Source organism: Pipra filicauda, unplaced genomic scaffold, assembly GCF_003945595.2.
Source record: "Pipra filicauda isolate LSUMZ 115617 unplaced genomic scaffold, ASM394559v2 scaffold157_size4220110_pilon, whole genome shotgun sequence".
Classification (NCBI taxonomy): Eukaryota; Metazoa; Chordata; class Aves; order Passeriformes; family Pipridae; genus Pipra; species Pipra filicauda.
The window spans coordinates 3,795,912-3,809,017 of record NW_024104073.1 but is presented as its reverse complement, the minus strand read 5'-3'; the positions used below and the strand labels follow the sequence as shown (position 1 = coordinate 3,809,017).

General features: G+C 39.3%; 1 protein-coding gene across 1 annotated transcript in view; it reads left to right on the top strand.

Annotated features, from left to right (window-relative positions):
* CUNH8orf37 (chromosome unknown C8orf37 homolog) overlaps positions 1-11,088 on the top strand; it is an 11,775-nt gene extending 687 nt beyond the window's left edge. The window contains exons 2-6 of the mRNA XM_027725479.2: positions 1,316-1,415; positions 3,831-3,901; positions 4,411-4,476; positions 5,275-5,370; positions 7,314-11,088. Coding sequence (XP_027581280.1) covers positions 1,316-1,415; positions 3,831-3,901; positions 4,411-4,476; positions 5,275-5,370; positions 7,314-7,473 — 493 coding nt within the window. The 3' untranslated portion in view covers positions 7,474-11,088. The remainder of the gene's footprint in view (positions 1-1,315; positions 1,416-3,830; positions 3,902-4,410; positions 4,477-5,274; positions 5,371-7,313) is intronic.
* Positions 11,089-13,106: the final 2,018 nt, after the last annotated feature.

Here is a 13,106-nt window from a genome sequence, read left to right as displayed (position 1 = left end):
ACTCCTGGCCCTGTGCAGGACACCCCAGGAATTACACCATGTGCCTTAGAGCATTGTTCTTGAGCTCTGGCAGGATTGGTGCTGTGACTGCCTCCCTTGGGAGCCAGTTCCAGTTCCCAACCACCCTCTGGGTGAAGAACCTTTTCCTAATATCCAACCTAAACCTCCCCTGACACAGCTTCAGACCATTCCCTCGTGTCTCTGTTTTCTGTTCATATTTATTAACTGTATCTGCTACAATAAGCACTTAACTTAGACTCTACACTTTCAGGTGTCTGCCTCAAATTCCACAATTTTCAACGTGATGTTACAAATACCATCAGGTTTGGTCCTGACAAGGTCATTGCTGACAGTACAGCCAAGCATTCAGTCTGCCACACTCCTGCCACTGCCTGCCCTCAGGCTTCCATCCAGGCCCTCACAGCTGTCTTTTCTTGCCCTCAGGTTTCTATCCGGGCCCTCACAGGCATCTTTACCCACCCTTGGGTTTCCATCCTGACACTCAGGTTTACATCCCCACCCTCACAGACATCTCAGACTCCCTTTGGAAGGTCTGTGGACCAGAGGGGCTTGCCCAGATTTCTCCACAGGTGGGTTGCTGAGCACTTGCCCAACAGACATTTCAGAGACCCAGGCCAGGATCTTGAAGAGCCCAATGACTAATGCAAGTGCAGAAAGCCCACTACATTTGGCCACATTACTGGACTTCACTGTTATTTGCATAATGATTAGATGAGCACTCAATTTTAGTCAATCTAATTACAATTTTTTAAAAAATTGGACAGTTTTCTTCTTTCTCAGGACTAATTTTTTCTTGATTTGTTGATGCAGGCCTCTCTTTCTTTGACAAAGAGCTAGAAAACAGCAGACTTGAGTGTCACTTGAGTGAAAGCAAAGTGAAGGTGACCTTTCTAAATGCATCCAGTTTGGCAGGAATTCCAGTTGTGTAGCATGAGGAGACAACTCCCTCTGACATTTTCATGTTACTGCTGCTGAAGGTTAACGTGAAAAATCAGGGCTGTCCAATATATTGCCCAATAAGTGCAGCATAGTTTTACCACAGTTTTATTCAGGGTTGAAAGTGGTTGGAAGTAAAAGAAGAAACAAAAATAAAACCTATGATGGGACAATTCAACACGGACTGAAAGGTGTCACTCTGCAGTTTACATCTGTTCAGTCATGACTTGGATGGCCTACCTTACATGCTACAAAAATATTACAGGAAAAAGGCTGTAACTGTTTTTAACTTATAATTCTTAGAACTGCTGTAGTTCATTTTGCTACAAAAATGAAGGTTGATTTGTTTGTTTTTCAGATCAGCTAAATTGGTAATGAGTGCTGGCAGCAGCAAAGAAGATCTAGATGACATAATTGATGAAATCTGTAAGGACAGCAGCTTTACCAAAACACCTCTGGTGAGTAGAGTTTGGAGACATGCAGAATGGATCAGGTAGAACAACGGAAAGGAAAGGAAAGCACCATAAGCTAAATTTTTTAAGCAAAAAATTAACTAAAACAAACTGTAGAATAAATTTGGAAAATAAAGCAGAAAGGAAAATGCAACAATCCTTTAGTGAGGAACAGGAGGGATATAAAGAGATATTCTTACCTAGGCAGTAACAGGCAATTAAAGGAAATGCTAGTTCAAGATAGAGCATAATGTCAAATATCACAGAATCACAGAAGGTTTGCAGTTGGAAGAGGGACCTGTGGAGAACATCTGGTCCAACCACCTGCTTAAGCAGAGCTGCTTAGAGCCACTTGCCCAGGTCTGTGTCCAAATGGCTTTCGAATATCTCCAAGGATAGAGACTGCAGCCTCTCTAAGTAACCTGTTTCCAGTGTTTGACCACCCTCACAAGAAGTTTTTTCATGTGTTTAACTGTAAATTCTTGTACTTCAATTAGCGCCCATTGCCTCTCCTGTCAGTGAGCCCCACTGAGAAGAGTTTGGCTACGTCTTCCTTATTTTTCCCTGGCATGTATTTTTATACCTCGATAAGGTTCTCTTGACCATTATCTTCTCCAGGCTAAACAATTCGAGCTCTCTTATCCTCTACCTATATGTCAGATAGTCTAGATCCTTAATCACCTCCATGGTCCTTTCCTGGGCCCACTCCATTATGTTCGCGTCTCCTTTGCACTGGACATAGTGCTCCATACATGTTTATGAGGTCGTATCTGGAGTACTGTGTCCAGTTCTTGTCTCTCAAATACAAGAGAAAGATGGAGCTACTGGAGAACCTCCAGCAAAGGCCCGTGGAGTATCTCTCACATGAGGAGAGGCTGAGAAAGCTGGGACTGTTCAATCTGGAGAAGAGAGGGCTCCAGGGCAATCTTATCAGTGTGTGTAAATACCTGATAGGTGTAGTAAAGAAGGGGACAGACTCTTCTCTGTAGTGCCCAGTGACAGGACAACAGGCAATGGGCACACACTGAAACACATGAAATTCCACCTGTGCACAAGAAAACACTTTTTTTACTGCTAGTGTGGTCAAACATGGGGGACAATCTTCACAGAGAGGTTATGGAGTCTCAGTCTGTGGACATCTTCAAAACGCAGCTGGACACAATCCTTGGCAAGCTGCTGAAGCTGACCCTCCTTGGAGCAGAGGAAGGTCCCTTCCAACTTTTTCCAACAAAAGCAAGTGCTTTTGTCTCACCAGTGCTGAGTAGAGAGGAAGGGTCATCTCCCTGGATGTATTAGCAACATCCCTCCTAATGTAGCCCAGGGTGCTGTTGGCCTTCTATGCTGCAAGGGCACACTGCTGGCTCACGGTCGACCTGTTATCAACTGAATTTCCCACAGCCTTCTCTGCAAAGCTGCTTTCTGGCTGCTCGGCCCTCACTGTGTTCTGGTGCATAAGGGTTATTCCTCCCCAGGGGCAGGAGTTTGCATTTCCCCTTAGATGAACTTGAAGAGATTCCTCTCAGCCCATTTCTGCAGTCATTTGAGGTCCGTCTTAATGGCAGCACAGTCATCTGACACAGCAACGACTGCTCCCCATTTTGTATCCTTTGCAAATGACTTGTCTTGTTTCACAGCAGGAGATGGAGATGAAGCCACAAATTTACATTGTTAAGATACTCAGAATGATAGAAGACATAGAAAACAGATATTCATTTCAGTATCAGCAGTATTTATACTTCATAACCCCTTGTGTAGATTCTCATATTTTCATTAGGGCTATTGTTTTTGTTTTGTTTTTACTTGATTTTTTTATAGAGTGGCTAAATCTGAGCCAACAAAAACCACTTGTATACCACAATACATATATCTGAGTGAGAGAGAATTATGTCAGTAAATTTGTATAATTTTATCATTTTATATCCCTAGAATTCCCATTTCGGATCTAGAATTCTAATATTCTGCAATTCAAATAAACTGTTTTGTGTGCAGCAAATAAGAAACTTTTCGAAGACACTTTATCTTTTTGAATAATATAAGTTCTTGATGTGTTTTAATGAAACAAAAGCTGAAAAACATTGAGGGAGAGGGCTCCTAAATTAAAACTGTTTTTAAAAGCAAAATTATTAAAAGGAGGACATGAAATACTAAGTCTCGATTGTAAAGTCAAAGTGATCATGTGGCGTTGAATTCCTTCAGGCAGAGCTGAAAATTCAATATAGGAAGAGAAGCCTTGTTCTCACTTAGCTGTTACTTCAGCATCTTTTGTCTCAAAGGGCCTTACAACTCTGACCAAGAAAATTCCCAAATCCTTAATCTCCTTCTTCTATGGCTGAGATTTTCTGGCTCCTGCTTATTAAATAAAACAGAATATTGTTACCTTGTTCTAGTGCCACATTTTATTCTTTATTCCTTTTTAAACAGAAATTGAAGTCTAACTTCACAAGTCTCACACCTGAAAGAAATAGTACTGTTATACAGGCACGTGGGAAAAAGTAAGTGAAAAATGTTTTAGCTTGTTGGACATAGCTTGATTATAACTTCTTGTCAGTTTAATAATATTGCTGCTGTTTAATCTGTGTTGACATTAACTAAGAAAGACATTGAGTACAGAAACATTCTTTTTAAAGAAAAACAAAGATAAAGAGATAATTTTGAAGCATTGCTCATGTGTTTTCATGTGATCAAAATTATTTATCATAAATTTATTAATTATTTAAGTTTTTTAACAACTTGTCCCTTTGCCTTATGGACATACACATTTATCAAACGCTGCAATATATAGACCCACATATATTTGGTATAGTGATTTGGCAGAGTTTTTCTTTGAACACCTTGGTAATGGAAATTTTAAAATTCTGTAGTTTGCAAGCATTGGGATGCTTTGCCTGTATTTAATAAATATTATTGTATAAATACCATGCTTTTAAGCTAGGAGAAGCATTGTACTACCTTCTCTAACATGTTTTGCCATAAGTTAGTATTTTTTAATGAATCCGTGTAGATGCTGTCCAGTGTACCTGGGTGGAAGCGCTTCACCATCTGGCATAGGAACAAATATTTCAAAAAGGTAGGAAACCTGAAAAAAAAAAGTGCTACTTCCTTTATTGTTGTTTTTATTCGTGGCTGTGTCTCTATGGTCGTACGGAGTTCTGCATTTGAACTGGACAGGATGGCCTTATAGTCATCTAAACAAGGGGCTGCCTGTAACTGCAGTTGAAGTCAGCTGGTCCCTTCCAGTCCTCTGTTGTCGACCACTAGATCTTTTGTTTGTTTGAAGTGTTGAAAAATGTGTGCAAATGAGACACGAAACTCCCCAAATCAGTAACAAGTAGTTAAGGAAGTTGCTGCTGCATTGTTATTTTTCCCTGCCTCTCTTCATCTTTCTGGTGATGCCAAGTATGTGACTTAAATCAGTGGGCTGGTTTAAATCATCCCAGAGCCTGAACTGAAAATAGCCAGAGTGCTTTGCAACTGCAGCTGAATTTAGTAGGAGAAGATTTATCCACAACATCCTATAGAACATTATTGCATTTCCTTGTGGGATTTTTTGTAGTAAGTAGTTATGTACTTGATGCATATTTGGATGCTGGTCCGGTGCTCTACCAGTGAGGAAGACCAAAGAATATATCAAGAGAATATGAGTTTATTTTTTGTGTTCAGTGAGGTTAGGAACCTGTAAAAATAATACCTGATTGTACAGTTAAATCACATACCACAATGAACATGCCAAAGATGTAAAAACATTAAGATTAGGTAACGTTGCTTCTAGTATTTCTCACTGAGCGCTGTACTTTAAAACAATTGTGATCTTGGTACTTCTCTGATTGTAATAACCTCTTGGACCTTTTTGTTCTTTTCTGACCAGAACATGTGATCAACTACGTTGTACTGCTTGTGACTTCCGTGTATCACTTTTCAATGACTACATCTGGGATCAGTCCTGTGATTATCTTTTTTTCAGGTATGTCTGAGATGGGTTTGGTAGTATTGTGTTACTGTACTTTGGGGCATAATAAGAACAGGAAGGATGAAAAGTCCTGAGTCCTGCTGTGTTACCTAAAAAGGAACATGTGTGTGACCTGTTTGAGATCAGGTGGAAAAGTCTGTGGGGAGAGGGAAGCAATAATCTGTTTTTATCCATTTCCATTTCTTCTTCCATCACTCCCTCTCTGCTTTTAAAAAGAATTTAAGTTTCATGGATCAAAGGCAACTTTATTGCTGAAATAAGCAGATAATCCATGGTGATGGGTTGCCCTCTGCTGTGCCATTGCAGGGTGCCTACAAAATAAATGTAGACTGTTCAGCATGTGCTTCTCACTACACCTTCAGTCATACAGACTGTGATTGTTTCAAGTCATATTTTCTATTTTCCAGTATCAAGTATTATGCTGTCATGTTAGGTGAAAATCAAATAGCTTTATTTCTCAACAGATTTCTTTCTTGAAGCAAGGTTTGATTAAATGGAGGGGTGGTATTTTTATTTTCTTCTGACATTGTGATGTCTTTGATTTTAATTCTTTAAATATTTTTGAAGACTTAAAATTAAGGAGTTCTTATTTTCAGTTTGTCTAAAACTACATCTAATGCCAACACTTTGTGAAGGGTAGTGTAGTCGGCATGCTCCTAATACAGACATAAAATTTGGATTCCTATTTATTTTAGTACAGTCTCTGCATGTGCCTGTTAACTGATGGAACAGGTGAGTGTGTTCAGAGTATGTGCTTGGACACAGGGGGTATGACAGATGGAGTAGAACAATAATGGAGATATCAGCTCCTTTTCCATTATTTTCCCAGTATTACATCTTTGGTTATTCCTGTATTTTCCACCCAGTCTCAAAATTTGTATTTCTCTTTGAATGCCCGTATTTTTCCCATTACTTAAGCAGCATTAAAAAGATAGTGCTGCACTAATCTCCTAAGATGAGTTTGGTAGCAGGAAAGGATAAACAAAAGTATGATTCTTTTATTTTCCCAAAGTCTAAATTATTCTGCTCCTCTGATCTTGAAATTATTAAATCAAACAAAAACAACAAAAAAAAGGAGGCGTTAATGTCAAATACATGTAACATCGTCTGTAATCTTTAGCAAGATCTGTAGCTATTTTTTTTGACAAACATGAATTTTAGGAAGCAAACTTTAAGATTAAATATTTACCTTCCATCAATAGTTGTCTGGACTCTTTTTCTAAAAATTCTTCCCTTTTCCAACTTGTTTTGGGTTTTCTTTATTTAGCTGGGCTATTTCACATTGGTTTTGAGCAATTCAATGTCCAGTAATTGAGGAGGAGGTCTTGAGGGTAGAGATAGCTAAAATGTTACATTTTGACTTGTTTTTTTGGAAACAACTTGTTTTTGTTATAGCCATGCTGATTTTTCATTTGTTGTTGTTGATGCTTGCACTGGAATTACTTGTGGTTTCATGTACATTCTTCCCTCTTATGGCCATTTCATTTCAGTCACTTTAACAATCATCCTGAGTAACAGTTCCTGATGAAAAGTTTAACTCTATAGTTGTTCCCATTCTCCATAGTGATTTTTACAGTAAATTTGATAAGACAAATAAATTTTTGGATAATTTCCTAACATGAGAATTAATTCTACCTGGTTTTCTTCCCAGCTCTTTCTCTGGAGGCTGACACAAGGTCTCTAAACCCAACAGAGAACATTGCTTACAAAAACATCAATCTCTAGTTGATCTGAGAACACAGCAACTATGGACCGAGAATGATCTCGGGAAAGGATTGTGTTCAAAACAGAATTTAAATATATCCCTAAATTTATTCATGACTGTGGTACTCAGAAGTGCCCTTAAAAGCTCTTCTGATTTGAAATAGCCTCGTGAATCTTTTTTCTGGGAAAAAAAAAAAAAGTGTGATCCTAAGCTGAATTCACTTGTTTGGCAGGAATAACATGCCTGAGCTCAGTAAACTAAGAGCAAAGATGATAAAGAAGAAAGGAGCACGAGCATATGCTTGTCAGTGCAGCTGGAGATCCATTGATGAATTAACTGACCTCCAGACAGAGCAGCAGCTTCGGTGGGTTTGTGGTAAACATGAAGAATGAAGTCTTCTTGTGTGTGATACCTACTTGTGTGGACACAGGTCATAAACTCAGTTTGTTTCCCAGTTTTCTGAGAACAGGTGGAAACCTGAATACTTATATCTAGAAATAGATTATAATACCCAGAATTCAACCTGAAAACCTGTTTTTTCAATTTAACTGTCTTGCAAGCAATGTGGAGAGTTGAATTATTACAAGAAACAATTTTGAGGTGTGGTGGTTTGACATGACATGACATGAGGCTTTCTGGAAGCTAAATGAGGTTAAAGCTCATACTGAGTAGTGTTAAAGGAGAAGAGGAAATAACAGACCTGGGCATGGGCAAAACACCTTGATACTGTTCCTCATATCTAGCAGAGAGCCTTATTTCCCATGTCTGCAGAATCTTGGATTCAAAATGGTGAGCTGGGACACAGCCATGACACACAAGCATATGAATTTCAACACAGAAATTAATCCCACTCTTCTGCTTTGCTCATTGCTGGTAATGAGCAAGTGGTTGGTTGCTCTCTTAAAAAATTACTGTGGGATCAGCTCTCACCTCAGAGGTTTCGGCAACCCCCAGAACTTTACTTTCTTTTACCCACCAGTAACCAAAAACTGCCGGTGCTGAAAATTTTCTTCCAGTTCCTACTGCTTTCTTCAGAGCACTTTCCTCTGACTAAGCACTTTTACCACAATGAAAATTTTCCTCAGCCTTCACTGCAAGAGCTGAACAAGTTATTATGTAATTATTAAATTTTGTGCAATTTTAAAGATATTCTGAAGAGTATTCTGTCAACATTTTCAAGGGGAAAAGGCTCAGGCTTTTAAGAGTGAGAAAATATATATCCCCACTGATATTGGAATTTTGATTTTATTTCAGTTTCACTTAGCTTTCCCTTCAACTTCTCCTTAAAATACTGTGTATTGAGAAAGTGACAAAGTGTAACTGTCCTGTTTCAACACACTTCCTTCCACCGGTAACATTGTCACTTGGTGAATTGTTTTGCTTACAGTCACTGTCACTATAGTTTATGAGCTCTTTCTTTTCTTTATGTATAAATAACACAGGAGGTAGACTTGAGTTTTATGCAAGGAAATAGGAAGGAAAGGACTACCAGTCCTGTCATTTACTACATTTAAAAGTGTCTCAAAATGGGAAGTCTGTCAGTATTTTTGCTATGCAATATGTGTATCTATACAAATAAATTTGAGATTATTTACTTTGAGCAATTCTAGCTATACAGAGCAATTTCCTTTTCTACGAAGTTCTGCTCATGGTTCTAACTGTACATTTGTTCTGTTTCTGAGCTTTTCCAAAACAATCACATGGTCTTTCTTATGGAGGTGATCTCTTGAATCCGTTGCCCTCTGAAAGAGCAGATCTTGGCAGTGACCAGAGGCATGATGTACTGTGCATCCTGCTTCCCTTCCCCTTCCTTGAGTGCTTGTTTTAGAAGCTACAGAGGACAAGCACTGTGCCTGGGAGCCCTGGCAGTGCTTCTTCAGTGTCTAGACTGCATCTTCCAGTGCCAGATGCAGGCTTGCCAGTAAAGTCAGAGGTGAGCTGGCTTTTGAGAGGTACTAATTGGCATACTGGTGTAGACATATTTAAGATCGTGTATTGTTTTTAATGAAATTGGTATTACAGGCTGAAGTTTCAACTGCTAGAATCTAAAACTGCAGGTTCAGGAGACCAAGGGACCCAGAAACCAGCTGATTAGTGCTCAGTCAGATGCCTGCTTGGCTTTCTGTCCTTTGGGAAGAGTTCACCCTGGTGTGGACTGAAGGCAGTGAGTGTTCCTGGGTTTTCTTCAGGTGGGCCTGAGCAATTTCCATGCCCAGAAAACATCAGTGCTAAGCATAAGGGAAGAACCCAGCAGTAGTTAACAAGCTCTGGGGAAGAAGAAACCTGCTCTCCATTATTCTTGAAGAATGCATTTCAAAAAGTGCTGAGTTGCCTTGGCTTGTGTGTTCTGAGGCTATTGGAAACTCATGACCAAGTAGTCCCACAGGGTACTCTTTCAGTTGGATTTGCTCTGGAACTTGTGCCACAGTGTAGGATCAAGTTGGACTGCAACCTGTGAGTAAGAAACAGGGAAAATCCTAATACCCATCTCAGTCATGAGACCAAGTCTTACGTGACTTGAAAAAGGAGCATGTCTCCTGTACCCTGAGCATTCCCCCAGAATAATCAGGTTTACTCAAGTATAGTTACTTGTTTCTGGCCTTGGTAGATTGGTGGGATATGACATCTCTTTGACCAAGGGAAGTTGTAAACAGGTGCAGAAATAGTGCATATTGTATTGGTTTTCATTACAGAATTTACCATATTTTTAGATTTGAGAATAGTTACTATGTCATTCAATATAATTATTGTGTTGGAAAGAGGAGCAGTATTAAGATTTGATTTCCCTTCCTTTGTTTTCCTCAGTTACAAACCACTTCAAAGTCCTCAAATGAAAAGAAAGTGAGAGGAAAAAGGTAAAATTAGAGCTTTTGTTCGTTTGATGAAGGTACTGTCAGATTGCACAAGGTTTTCAAGATGTAGCCCGGACCCTAAGTGATATTTCCATGCCAGTTATCTGAGATAACAGGGATTATGTAGAGAATTCTGTTTCAGAATATGGAAAGAATTCTGTTTAAGAATGCCATTCAGCTGTTGTCAAACAGAAGTACCAGAGCACAGTTTTGCTAAGTATAAATGTGACCATTGTTTTCCTCCAGTTTTTTGATTTGGAATTAAAAATAACATTTCCATTTCTGAAATGGACAAGGTGAAAATTCGAGGCTTTTATTTTGCTTAGGTGAGATGCTTGAAAATTTTCTAGCCTGCAGCATTAGTCTGCAGCAGATCCCTCCATCTCAACAAAACAGAAGCCATGAAGGATGACAGAATGATAATCCATACAAAAGCATTCACATGGAAATGTAGTCAGTGGTTTAATCTCATACCAACTTTTCTAAATCTGTGTTCCTGCAGTATTTCTGGATCGGAATGCCGTTCAGATATACATAGTACATTTTATAGCTTTTCTTCATCAAATTTTAATGTGCTGTTCTGACTACATTTCACTTGTCTTACCTGCAAAACATGGAGGGTGTCCAAGCCAGATGCTGAATATAGCTCAGAAGAGTCATTATTGAGGGTCTTGACCTGCCATTATATTTAACTTACAGAAGCATAATAGCATTACATATTGCAAGCTCTGCACTGTATTGTGTTGAATAAAGATTTTTTTTTTCCAAACACCTATTTCAGTTTTGTACTGAAGGTATTCTGCAAATGCTGCCGCTTGCTGAAAGACTACCACTTCTCTTGTTTCCTGACATGTGAGTCTTTGGGTCATGTAACCAGCACATGTGGTACTCACACAATAGGAGAGGGACTATGTTGGGAACTGTGTAGGCAAATTTTTCTTCCTGCCAGGCTCTTTTTGCACAAGACCTGACCAGTTTTGTCTGTTGTGTGACACACGATAGCCGCAGACAGGTGGGAGGCGGAGTAAAGGAACATCAGGTGCTGCTCATTTCTGAGGGCCGCATCCAATGCCTGGGGTTTGACATCTGTGCTTTGAGAGAACTACTTTTCAAATGTCAGCACTTAATAAAATGAAAAGTTGGAACAAATCTGAATTGTGTGTTGTGTAAATGTTACTGTGTTGTTCTTATCCAAGAGAAGCCTTATCAAAATTATGTAGGACCATATTTTCTGTCAGAAGGGTTATGATATGCCCTTAGTACAAAAACATTGTCCAGCTCATAAGAAACAGTAAAGTCCTGTTGTGTGTGTTTTCTCACATCAGTGGGGATGCAGCAAATAGCAGAGAATTGAATAAGCTTTAACATTCTTTACCAGATAACTGGCCGTAATATCCTCATTATCTGGAGATAATGAGGAGAGTACATTAAATTATAGAGAGGTCATAAAGATGGATGCATTTACCACATTTCTCAGATGTTTACCTAGGATAAAAGGTGGAGCCAGCTGCTGTTGAAGGTGGCATATCTTGCAGAGTGGGGTGCTGGTACCTTGGTGTGTCAGTCAGAGTGGGTTATCACTAGCATCATACTGCTCACAGGAAAGAGGGAGATCAGTCAAGGAATCACAGCATTTGCTGTGCCCTGGATCTTGCTGTAGAAAACCATTCTTAATACCTGGGAGGAGTTGCTCTGCGTATGGGAGTTGGAACTTGTTTCTCCACCATCAAGAAATGCATGTATACGTGTTTGCCTGGCAGTTATTAGTGACAGACATAAATATTTCCTGTACCTCATCCTGAGTTTGGTCTCAAGGCATTGGTGCTATTCAGGCAATAATTACTTCCCTGACTTAATGGGCAGTGTGGACTGCATGAGCACACACAGAAAGCACCCACTGCTTCAGGAGTATACCTGACTTATTTACAGCTTGCATTGTCACAGTGCACAAGTAGAAGGTAGTACTTATGAATGTTTCATTCACACTGGCAACTTTTTTCTGTTGAGTGAGATGTGCTTTTTAAGTACCTAGTCGAGGGTAATATGTGATTATACAGTCCAGTCTGCAGAGGGCAGAGCAACACCGCCGAGTGTTTTTCTAGACTGATGAAGGTTTACATTCAACGAACCGAGGCTTCTTGCGTTTGCCTCCTACTAGTGTGATTATAAGTGGGCTAGCCAGATCTGTAGCAACTCCACTTGAGTTCTGTACGACATCATCCAAATGGTCCTCAAGTGGTCCCTGACCAATACTGGAGTGGATTAACTTCTTTAGCTGTCAGCTAAAGAAGCATAAAAAACTCTGTGTTGTGTGTATGTAGGTATATCTATCTATGTTTATCCTCTGATAATATCAGTAGAAAAACTAAATTGCCTCACCCTGCCCAAATTAATTTTCCCTGAAAATGTTCAATAATTTTGGCAAGTAGAGGTTGTGTATGTTAGGATCTTCTAATGCTGAATACAACATTTATTAGCACATCACCCAAGATGATTAACTCTTAAAAAGGAAGCGATAAAAGTCTAAGATTTAGAAATAAAAAAAAAAAATCCTGGAAAGCGATGTAGACCAGAGATGGTGCAGAGCAATCTGTGACATGGTGTGAGAATTGTCCTAACACCTGCATACTGCAGTTCATTGGCCATGAGCCACAGCTGAGGTTTGGGTGAAGTTTCACTCTCTAAACTCTTTTCTGGTTCTTTGGGAATCCAGAAGGTTTTTCTGTACAAAGCAGATTTATAATGGGTGGAAGTAAATGTTATTTCCACTAACCGGTGAAGTTGTGTCTGTTTCTGCAGAAGTGATGAGGTGCTTTTAACTAGAAGCACAAACATATCTAAACCATGAAACTAGAGTTTGCTTATTTTACTGGTAAAATAGGGAATATCATCTAAATTTTGCCTAGTTACACCATAGGTGAGTGATCTTCATTCTTTACTTACTTACTTTCTTTTAATAGGAGAAACAATTGCACTAAAAGCTTACTCGAGCATATAGGAACAAGTATAAGGCTGAGTAGCACACCTGTGAAAGGTTTCATATAGGAAAGTTTTGTGAAAACATGTTTTCAGGCAAGAAATAAACCATTGCTTTTTGTTTGCTTCAAAGTAAAGATACACCTTAGTGAAAAAATAGCATGCTGCAGGGAGAAGTTCAAATGCCCACCATTTGC